The 11,708-nt window shown below is 33.8% G+C and overlaps 2 protein-coding genes across 2 annotated transcripts; both read right to left on the bottom strand.

Moving 5' to 3' along the window:
- Window positions 1-1,969: 1,969 nt before the first annotated feature.
- Window positions 1,970-8,748, bottom strand: LOC101893346 (sorting nexin-2). Its single transcript, XM_005178880.4, has 8 exons — window positions 8,427-8,748; window positions 6,120-6,241; window positions 5,894-6,048; window positions 4,054-4,223; window positions 3,866-3,982; window positions 3,337-3,780; window positions 3,088-3,240; window positions 1,970-3,025 (listed from the first exon to the last, which is right to left on the bottom strand). The coding sequence occupies exons 1-8, from the start codon at window positions 8,586-8,588 to the stop codon at window positions 2,975-2,977; spliced, it is 1,374 nt and encodes a 457-aa protein (XP_005178937.2). The 5' UTR covers window positions 8,589-8,748; the 3' UTR covers window positions 1,970-2,974.
- A 1,928-nt stretch (window positions 8,749-10,676) lies between these two features.
- LOC101894373 (trypsin) lies at window positions 10,677-11,708 on the bottom strand. The gene has a single exon (XM_005178886.4). The coding sequence runs from the start codon at window positions 11,670-11,672 to the stop codon at window positions 10,848-10,850; it is 825 nt and encodes a 274-aa protein (XP_005178943.2). The 5' UTR covers window positions 11,673-11,708; the 3' UTR covers window positions 10,677-10,847.

Here is an 11,708-nt window from a genome sequence, read left to right as displayed (position 1 = left end):
TTATCCAACTATAAATGTTCCAATAAGAAACAAGAGAGGATGTCCAATGAAAAATGAGTAACGCAAAACAAAATCACAGACAGTTTTTCTTGTTTACGAATGATAGTGAAACGTAATGCCGACAAGCTGTTTTTTACGAATGACACTGGGGCTTTGTTTAGTAAATCATACCATGGTCATAAGATCAGTGTTTGGCACATAAAGCCGCTATCAGACGGCATGAGTTTATATGCGTCAAAGAAACAAGAAAAAAGTAACTCTGTGCTGGAGTCCCATAGTGTCAAATAGACTTTTAAATATGCAACAGTTGGTTTCGTTAATTTTTCATTATTTTTTAACAAAATTCTTATATTGTGGAAAATCCACGAAACAAGAATGGAATTTGGGGGTTATCCCACAAGATTTAATCTACAATAGCTGGACAATACAGTTGCATCCCATAATTATACAATGCGTTGTTCATTAAAGTCGAAAATATGCATTTATTTTGCAATTATTGAATTTTTTATTCAAAACAATACACACACATACAAAGATGTGTACATGGCTCAACAAGAAAGGTTGCTCAACTTCAAAGAAACTGGAAAAATGCAACTCTGTGCAGGAGTCTTATAGTGTCGAAAACCCGCGAAACATGAATGGAATTTCGGGGTTATTCCACAAGATTGAATCTAAAATAGTAGGACAATACAGTTTATCCCAAATTTTTACAATTTGTTGCCCAACGTCGAAATATGCGTTTATTTTGCAACCAAATTTGGAATATTTTCAAATTATTGTATTTTTTTTTTTAAATACACACACACACAAAATGTGTATATGTTTTGACAGAATAAGGGCACCAAAAGAAAAAAAATGTATTTAGGGGTTAGCTTTGTTCTACCAAAGGTTCTACCTTCTGTAATTGTGTCATCCTTTTATGTACTCTTAAGAACATAAAAGGTGTTGCAATAAATACATTTATATCCCAAAATTGTGGAATGTGTTGCCCATTAACGTCAAAAATATGAATTTATTTTGCAACTGAATTTGAAATAATTATAATTTTTTTTTAGTCAAAACAATACACACACATACAAAAAATGTGTACTATGTTTTGACAGAATAAGGGCACAAAAAGAAAAATATTGTATTTACGGATTAGCTTTGTTCTACCTTCTGTAATTGTGCCATGGATGTGCATATGTTTTGACAGAAAAGAAAAAAATGGTATTTAGGGGGTAGCTTTGTTCTACCTTGAGTAATATTGCCATGGGTTATTCAACACCCAAGTTTTTCTCTCCCATATAAAAAATCCTTTCCGTACCCTGGGTAAAAATATGCAATATATTCAAAACATGTGGTCTGTTCCAGAACTTGAAAGAATCTGCTAGTTTTGCGATTTCGTAAAGGGAAGATCTGTTATCGTAGTAAAAAATTGTACATTCTTGCAGTTCTGGAACAGACCAATGAATATCAACAATATTTGGTCTGTTCAGAGCTGCAAGAATGTAAAAGTTTTTACTGCGACAACCGATTTTCCCTTTACAAAAATTTTAAAACTAGTAGATTCTAGCAGGTTTTCAACAGAGCACTTAAAAACTTCTTTGGGAGTGGTGGATTTTCAAAATGTAATTTGCTTTTTATACTATCCAATTATCGGGTTCTTATTTTAAAATTAAGTTATGTATTTTTTTTAACGTAGAATGCAATATCGGTTAAAAAGCCATGGGCCCTTACTGACGTAGTCAGGGTGGGCCTAGTCGGTCCGGCCCTATTCGAAATTATGATTTTTTAGATTTTTAGAGCTTTTTGCTTGTTTTTTTTTTCTTTTTTTTTTGGTTGGCACCCGAAATTGTTTCGAAAGACATTTCTAGCTACAGACACTGCAATAGTGTGTATGATATCAACACATGCAATATCTAAACGCGGATATTGCTTTGTTACGTAGGTTGACTTTCAAAGCATACAAAACTTGAAATAAAAAATCTTTATTATTAACATTATATACAGTTTGTTCTTTTATTTGTATTTTAATAAAAATTTCTTTTAAATTTCAAATATGATTTTTAATTGAAAATAATACATATTAATAAATGTGTGTGTGTGTGTGTTGTTGATTTATAGTCATACATAATATATATAGATCATATTATATTTATGATGTAATATGTTTCTTAAACCCTTTATTAACTCTCATTTTGTATTCTAATACAAACATGATAATGGTAATGTGTGAAGGCCAATTATTTTGTTGTTTCTTTTTATATATTTTTGTTTACCGTTAGGAGTTTTTGTCTAATACCGATTCGATTTCTTTCTTTTCTTTTTTTTATAACGATAGATAACATGTAAAAAATGTGTTTTTTTGCTGTATAAAATTAAGAAAAAAAAAAATAATAATAATTTTCAGTAACATAATATTAAACTTTAAAAGTTTCATGGAAATACATAGATATTTTAACAAAAAGAAATAATAATTATAATGTAGTAAATGTACGAGATTTTAAATCTGTGAGGGTGTCTAAAATAATTGTTGGAACGTTTCATGTTTTTATATATGTGTGTGTCCCCATAGGAGGAATAACACAGAATAAATTGAATTACTTTATGACTGAGGTAATCTTAACAAAGGTGATGATATTATGCACAAATAGTCAAATAAGATTCAAATCTTATGTAGATAGAAATTTAAAGCAACAATATTTCGACTCCTCTGGTTTTGCGCATTAATTAGAAATGTAATTGCGTTTTAAGCAACGGCAATATACAAAAAAAGTTATCAATTTTATTGGTGGTATTTTATCAAAGCCATAGTGTGTCTTGGAGGGGGTGGTCTTAACGCATTTGGTCCCACGCATCAAGGGAATTTCGTATAACAACAATTATGTTCCACTTGTAGTGGCTGTGGAGTTTAAAAAGGCGAAACATTGGCATTGGTTGTTACATACAAGTAAGAGAAAACGCGTTTTGACTTTATGGGATGACCTCATTTTTAAACAATCTCGCGGGCACTGGGCACAAATGACTCCCAATAGCTTATTATCTAGAATGGAATGGACATTTTTTTTAATAATTACTTTTAATCTCTGAGATTATGTGGCTTACCTGCTGCTGATGGGCCATCTGATCTTCAAGATATTTGACAATGTTTGCCTTAAAATCTTGTATCCGATTTAATTCAAAACGTTCCATTTCCTTTTTAATTTCTGTTGAAATTTCCTCGAATTGTTGTTGACATCTTTGTACCTTGACTTGCCACTAAGAATAAAAAGTGAATAACAAGTTTGATAAATAAATTAAAAGTGAATTTGAATTGAACTACAAAAAACATAATCCATTGTTTCAACACCTTACCTCTTCCACTTCCTGGTGAGCTTGTTCCAATTTATCAGCTCGATTATTCAGTTCATAACGACCACGATTTTCCCGACGTTTAGACAACTGCATTTGGGCATGTTGCCAATTTTGAAAAACTTTAACACGTTCATGAAATACGGATTTAATGGCAACAAACAAACCCAAATAGTCTTTTATAAATTCCGACATAATATAGTAATCCGAGTTTGATTGTTCCGAACGTAAAATTTCTATTTTCTCCTCAACATCGGCCAAACTTGATAAGGCTCGCGAAAGACCGGTGTGTTCCTCACACGTGCTAAGCATGGCAGCCGATTTCGCCACCATACCGGTAAGATTCGCCAGTTCTTTGCGCGTGGTAACCAGGGATTTTAATGCGGAATGTAATTTTTGAAGGTTATTATCCAAGTTTTCCACTTCAGTTATTTTGTCATCAAACCACTGCAAATTAAAAAAAAAATAAAATAAAAAAAGAGATTATTAAAATTACCTTTAAACTTTGAAATTATGGGAGTTTTAAATTTACCGGATCATTTTCATCCATTTTATATGTTATTTTATTAACAGTCTCACCAACTTTATTGAATAGACGCACCACAGCAGCTCCACTCAAGGCCGCAGTGTTAACGGCACGAGGTAACTCCTTTGAAAAATGTTTAAGATTTCTTTTTAATTGTTGGAATATTAGAAAAAATTTTCAAAAGAAATACATACCTGATCACTTTCTAAAAAGTTAACGAAATCCAAATCAACTCTAAGCACTGGATGTTGAGCGGTACGATTAATGTATCGTTCTAATGCGGCCCTGCGCTGTTCTACCCATTCAACATTGGATCCATTGCCAGGTTCATTTTGTTGGGGACTTATTTTAACTTTTGTAGTACCTTTTAAACAAAAAAAAAGGTGTGTGTGTCACAGGACCAAATTAAACCCAGTAAGGAAATGTCAAAGTCGGGCGGGCCGACTATATAATACCCTACACCACGACGTGTATTTAGAGGAGCTCCCGTAACAAAAATATTATATTGGGAATTTATGGGAAGTAGATCATACCAACTATGAACCTTAGTTGAAAGCGTATCATGTCTTTAGAGCAGTCACAATTTGGGAACTATATCCAACTCTAAACCCAACCATATCTGTATAGTGCATGATATGATTTCGATGAAAACTATATTAAAAAACATTTATTTGAGCAATAAATATACCGTAGTATCATCAAAAGGAAGAATTCGGTTGAATATGAAAAAATCTCTCCAATTTGGGCTGATATAACATATAGTTGATAGAAACCTTAAAATCTGAACCGATCTCGATGAAATTTAGCAGAGGTATTTTCAAGGTATATCTGATACGGTACGGTACAGTATCAAATATCATTGTTGTGGAGTGCATATAACGCACGTGAGGGACTTAAACACCAAATCGGATGAAACATATATATGATAGCTATAGCTATAACTGAACCGATCTTCACTTAATTTGATGTACTTGCTTCTAGACTGAATTTCGTCGGTAGTGGCAAAATTCAGTCCATTTGGACTGACATAAGTTATTTAGTGCACAAAAAACCTAAAATCGCATAAAGTTATGTATGGGAGCTATATCCAAATCTAAACCGATCTTGACAAAATTGTATGCATTTATTTCTGGGCTGTATCTGATATGTTGAACCAAAGATCATAGTTATGGAGTGCATATTACGCATGTGAGGGACCTAAAACCCCAAATCGGATGAAATATAGTTATTGGAGCTATAGCTAAATCTGAAATGATTTTTTACCAATTTTGTTGTACTTACTGCTAGACTGAATTCGTATGAATTTGCCAAAATGCAGGATATTTAGATTGATATTGACCATTTGGTGCACAATTAACCTTAAATCGGTTGAAGATATATTTGGGAGCTATATCTACAATTTGACCGATTACTTCCAATTTCAATATTGTTTGTCCTTGGGTCAAATAAATTATTTGTGCAGAATTTAATCTCGATTGGGCAATAATTGTGACCTGTACTTTTACAAAAATACATGGACAGACGGACATGCTACAAAGGCATAATACCCTTACCATTATGTGGTGTAGGGTATAAAAATTTGATTCGAAATAAATTCGAGTGCATGAGATAACGGTTTAATTGAAAATGCCGATTAAAGTCTAATTCTAAAGGTTTAGATACAAAGTATTTTTACTGGTTAAAGTCATCGGCTGGCTTTTACGCAATTTGCATTTGTTCATCCTACGACTTAAGATATGGGTGCATAAGCAGCTTGCAGTCTTCGTATGGCATATTTTGTGACATATCATAAAGGAATGCCATAACCGCACTCGAGCCCTGACGTCGTTATTCTTATAATCTGACATTAAAATGCCTAGTCATGATGTCAAGCTGTTTATTCACCCACTCCTTTAAGCCAGTAAAAAGGGCCCTTATATCTGTAACTTTAGAGGCAAATTCCTTCCAATCGACATTTGTCCAATATCGAAAACGAGAAATCGGTCCCTGTGTTCAAAACTGTTCAAGGAAGAGATCTTCTTTTATAGAACTTACCAAAAATATTTTTTGACGGTGCTGGTGGAACAATTTTTCCTAATTTTATATATTTGCTAGCCAGCAGCGAATGTATACCCAGAAAATCACTAAATCGCCGAAGTGTACTAAATTCGGTACGCTTAAATTTAGGAATGTTGGTTTTGGTTGTAACCCTTTCAAGGAGAGAATGAAGTTTTATTAATATACATATATATTAAAATAAACAAATATATAATATATTTACTTGTATGTCAGATATGAACCCATGCCATCACCAACTTTTTGGGGTTCTGATACTGTTATTTCGATAAAATAGTCACCATTATCGGATAGAACATCTTGCATGTTACTTGATGAGATACGACGCTGGAAAATAAGATAGTTAACATGTATTATCACAAATAGCTGTTAAATTTGAATTTTAATTTTAACAGAATTTGATTTGAATTTGATTTATTATTCAAAACAGTACATATAAGGTGAGATGAAAAAACTGCAACCAACTTCAGACAGCTGTCATTTTCAAGGCACTCGTTCGACAGCTGTTAAAATTATTCCAGTGACAGCTCATTATATTGTGTTAATCATACAAACGCATTTTGGTGAGTATGTTCCAGAAAACAAGTTATTCGTGATGGAAATCAAGCATGATAGTGTGATTTCTTTATATTTGGCTGGAAAACCAAAAGTGGCTATTGTTAGAGCACTCTAGCACTTAAATGGGAATAAACCTTTTGTGTCTCGTACCATAGCTCGTTACCGTGATATTGGTAGCGTAGCCCAACATCAAAAGCCATTAAAATTCCAAAAAGTGCAAGAACTTACACCGCATAGGCTCAAAAGAGCTAAATAGTTGCTTCGCTTGGCCGATAGTGGTGAACTGCCGAATTTGGTTTTCTCCGATGAGAAAACATTCGTTGTCCAGCAGTTTGTAAGCGAACAAAATTATCGTGTTTACTTGCCAAAAAGGTCAGCTGAAAATGTGCACCTTCGGTTGGCCACCAGAACTCAAGCGCCGGCATGGTGATGGTGTGGGCCGCCATAACAGCCGATGGTCGCTCTCGCTCGCATTAATCGACCGTGGCATCAGAATAAATGGCGTTTGACTTTATTGCAGTTGTTTTATCTCACCCTTTACATATGCCTTGACATTACAAGGCTACCATTAGAAAAAATTGCCAGCCTATCTGGTTGTATGTTTCAATATCAATCTAGCATATCCCCCAACCCCCCGTATCCCCAAACTTTATGTATTTTGAAAATTGCATATACTGCAGCAAAAAACAAAAAAAAAAATGCGCTGAAATTGAAAACCGATAATTTAATAAAAAACGAGAATATAAAACCTGCCTGGACAAAAATTTCCGATATGTTCCCACCATTTTTTAGCTCCCATATTAGGTCGCAAGGTATTATTTTTTTTGGGTTGAAAGGTATAATTTTTTATGTTGAGCATATTTTTTACTTAGATATTTGAGGAGGAATTCCTATAGACCCTTGTCGAATCTTCCAATCCACATGGCTATAAATTGGTATTTTTGGCTCTTAGCGGGAACAAAGAAGGAAAGAAATCGACATAACTATGAAAAATTGCTGATTATTAAGATTTTCATCATTATATCTGAAAATAATAGAATTTTTTTGGGCATCTACAAACTTAACAACCCTTCCGTACAGAGGCCCTACGTCACTAATAAAAAAGGGTATTAAACATAACCATATTTGCTTTATGAAAAAAACCTTATCAGTAACTTTTAACATTTTGTATTTTTATCTCTGCTGCATTTGAAATGAATCAGAATGTTTTGTACGTATATATTCATAAATTCTACATTATCAATCAATTATGAACACTGGACATGTTTTGTTTTTAATTCAATCATCGAAAAAAAAGGAAAACTAGGGAACATAACCGATTTGACCATCATCGATGAGTGCAACACTTTGGGCAGAACGGAAATAATGCTCATAACCATTCAAACAGTTGCACTGATGCATGAACAAACAATCCACAATACAAATAAACAACCGATTTGGTGGTGGTATTAACCTGATAAGCAACAAATGAATTAATATATACAAAAACAAAAAGCAATGCAAAATTATAAAATAAACAAAGGATGATTGAGCAAGTTAATAAACATATTTATATTTAATATATGTATATTGCGGTTTAGTAAGAATGACAAGAACATACAAAGAGAGGGGGGAGTAGAAGAATCTGCTTAGCTGTGTGTACAATACCAACAATCTTATATTAAACTAGAAAAGAAATTACTGCAGATAGTCCGCTCTATTATACGCCTCATTCCCTGCTGTTTGCAAAGCAAATTATGTTGGACACCACAGACACCGCCCATCAATTTCTTTTAAATTTGTATTTTTTTTTACACTTGGCACCACAGATTACACACACCGCAGATTGAAGAGTTCGTTTTTGACACGCAAGCTATAAGCGTATTGGCAATTTTACCGGATGCCTTCCAATGCATAGGCTACCCTCATTTTTCTTTTCTAACTCTAACGTTTGCCCCAATTCTTAATAACTTACATGTATTGAAGATTGGCTTAAACCATTATTATTTGTGGCCGGAGATGGCACTTCTTCTTCCTCTTGTTCATCTTCATTGTTGGAATCTGCTCCGTTATTTATATCAACATCGGCAAAATCGCGTTGCATATTTGATATATCATCAACGTTTTCCATAGACATAATTTAATTTGTGACTTTTTTTAGTTCCTTCAAATATACTATTTGTTAATTTAATAATATTTTGTTAATAGTTCTATAAATATTAGAGAGGCGGCACAAAAAACAAGATTTTCACATAAAATAAAGATATCTCTTCTTCTCTCCAACAGTTTTACTGTCAATCAAAAGTTTTGATATCGTATAATTGTCAGATTCTTATTCGAAATGTCGGTAATGCAGTGTAAAGAAATGAAGTTTTCAAATAAAGTGGCTTGTCGGTATGCCAATTTTTCTCATAAATGCCAATTCGTATAATAAAGTTACTTTAGTCACAAAAATGATAGAGATGACCTTATTCTTTCAAAACATATACACAGCTTGTATGTGTGTATTTTTTTTTGAATTAAATAATAAATTGAAATTATTTCAAATTTAGATGCAAAAAATACATATTTTCAACGTTAAAGGGGAAAAATTGTATTATTTTGCTATGAAACAACAATGTACCTCTATCTTGGATTCAATTTTGTGGAGAAACCCCAATATTTCATTCACATTTTGTGGCATGTTTAAATATATATTTGACACTATAAAACTCCGGTACAGAGTTGCATTTTCCTTGTTTTTTCGAAGTTGAGCAACCTTTCTTTTTGAGTCATTGTCAAAATGAATTGCAACATAGCAAGCATGGTACAATAAGGAGGTAGAACAACTTCTTAAAACTACAGAAATACAGCCCTGAAGTTATGCCCGCTTCCTGTCCAATTCATACAAAATTATATGCATCAAGTTGTTTGCATTTATTTGATATTTTTCCTTATTTTTAAAATGATTAACGTAGCCCGAAAGATGACTGAAATACCCGGATTTGCTTTCAATAACATGAAATAAACTGTTAAAACTTTCAATTCATTGGTAAAACTGGTTAAAAGCTTTAATGCGCGTAAGTTTTTTCCAATCATTAATTTTGAAAATATTTTGTTTTTAATATTCAAAACGATATATACAGACAGAAAATTGATAGAAGTCGGGCACACTTAAGGTACAAGTACATAAGAAGCTTGAGGTCATGGCTAGGTTTATTTTGTGACACTTCATAAAGGGATTACAGAGCCGCACTAAAATCCTGCCGTCGTTTTCCATTATAATTTGACAATAATACGCCTAGCCATGACTTCAAGCTTTTTATGTACTTGCACCCTTAAGCTGGAAATACATAAAGCGCTTATCTGGCTGGCTTAAGTCATCGGCTGGCTTCTTCGTAAATTAACAAAGGTGGTTTAAGTTGACTTAGTTCGATTTTGGCCCTAGGCTCCTTTGTTCATTTCCGAAGAAGCCAGACGATGACTTAAGCCAGCCAGATAAGCGCTTATGTATTTCCACGCTTACACAAAAATTGTAATCAGCTGGTAGCTCTACCATACCTTTTCATTGTACCATGATATCAAGTATTGTACAACTCATGGTAGAAGAATACAGGTAGTCGCATCGACACAGCTGTTGGGACAACGAGCTGTCAAACCATATAAAAATATATAAATCTACCTATTTTTGAAAACACATTTTAACATCTTTGGCATATCAATGTTGTCAAGCGTAAATAACACTAATGACACTTGAGAAATCTAATATAAATGTAAACAAAGACTCACAAGGTGTAAAAAACGTACTTTCAACACTTCCAATTTATCTTTCAGAGAACTGATCCTTTCTTGGTTTTTATTTCTTTGCATTTCAGACTTCTTTCCTTTCCGTAACTTAAAACAACAACTACAGTACAATTTTTTGGTAGAATTTCAAAGCTAATGGTTCTTTTCGTACCTTGTAATGCCGATGACCTAAGCCAGTCAAAAAAGCCTTTTATATACTCTCACCTTTATTCTCCTAAAGGAATTTTCTACTATCAAACTTTTTAAGTCACAGGGTGATACGAAGTCATATTTTTTTTTTGCAAACATGTTTATGTCAAGCAATACATTAGGAATGTGATTGAGATAAGAGCTTAATTAATTTAAAAATAATAATAGCTATCACGTATTGTCTTAAGTTTTATTAAATTTCCTGATAACCAGTAATAACAATTCTGAAGAGAAAAAAATAATAGATACCAAGTTGTTGAATTAATTGCTTTATCAATTTATTTTATTTGCAATAATGAAATTAGAAAAATAATTGGAATCAAATAATAAATCCAGTGGATTTCCTTCGACACATACTTAATGGTATTTACATTTGAAATCCACTGGATTTATTAGTTGTGCCCCAACTTTATTGGGACCTTTAGGATGGTACTACTTGGTTCTGTGCAATCCATGTTATAAAAGATGACACTTGGACAAATACCGATGGCGAATTTGCTTGGCCACATGGCAATTTGCCCCATGACACAATACCAATCAAAACATTTTGACCATTTACTGTTTGTACCAATGGTCCACCTGAGTCCGAGGTACAAATACTTATACCGCCTGTAAGAGGGCCGGTGCAAAGATTTGTCGAATGAACGTTGCTCCCTTGAGCCCCCAAAGCTGATTCACATGTCGCCAAAGATATTATGGGGACCGTTGCAACTTGCAAAATGGAGGGATATGCAGCTGTATTTGTTGTCGATGTACTACCCCAACCGTAGATTAAAGCATTTCCAGTGGGAACCACACCGCTGGGGGGCAGCGAAACAGCAGCCACTGCACTTGACCATTGGAATGGAGTTTTGGTGTAGATCAAACCAATGTCGTACGGAGCTGTTCCACCCAAATACAAGTCATTCACAACAAAATAATCAACGGAACGGGTCTGGGTTGTAGCGGCCGTGCCTGCAACGTAAATACTTCCAGCTACAAGAGTACTGCTCATAACTTGTGTGGATGAAGATAAACAATGAGCTGCGGTAACAACCCAATTAGCGTTCAGAATACTTCCACCACAATAGTGAGTGCCATCCAATTGGATCGACACAGCGAAGGGAGCACTATTTGGAGCTGCATCAGTACCACCAACTAGACGGCCAATCGGTGCTACAGTTGTCAATGTACCTCCTTTACATATTTGAAAATTCAACAAAATAAACACTATACGAAAGTATAATAATTTCCGCCTGTTAGCCATGGTGAGAAGAAATGAACTGACCTAAACGATTAAGCT

This window comes from Musca domestica, unplaced genomic scaffold (genome assembly GCF_030504385.1).
Source record: "Musca domestica strain aabys unplaced genomic scaffold, Musca_domestica.polishedcontigs.V.1.1 85, whole genome shotgun sequence".
Classification (NCBI taxonomy): domain Eukaryota; kingdom Metazoa; phylum Arthropoda; class Insecta; order Diptera; family Muscidae; genus Musca; species Musca domestica.
The sequence above is the reverse complement of the archived record's forward strand: the minus strand, read 5'-3'. Positions and strand labels throughout refer to the sequence as shown.

Bases quoted from the DNA above. Each gene is read 5' to 3' on its own strand.
- LOC101893346 (XM_005178880.4), bottom strand. From the start codon at position 8,588: ATGTCTATGGAAAACGTTGATGATATATCAAATATGCAACGCGATTTT. The intron at 4,224-5,893 runs GTAAGTTCTATA...TTTGTTTAAAAG, and splicing joins ACCGTCAAAAAATATTTTTG to GTACTACAAAAGTTAAAATA. The intron at 3,241-3,336 runs GTAAGGTGTTGA...TTTTATTCTTAG, and splicing joins CTCACCAGGAAGTGGAAGAG to TGGCAAGTCAAGGTACAAAG.
- LOC101894373 (XM_005178886.4), bottom strand. From the start codon at position 11,672: ATGGCTAACAGGCGGAAATTATTATACTTTCGTATAGTGTTTATTTTG.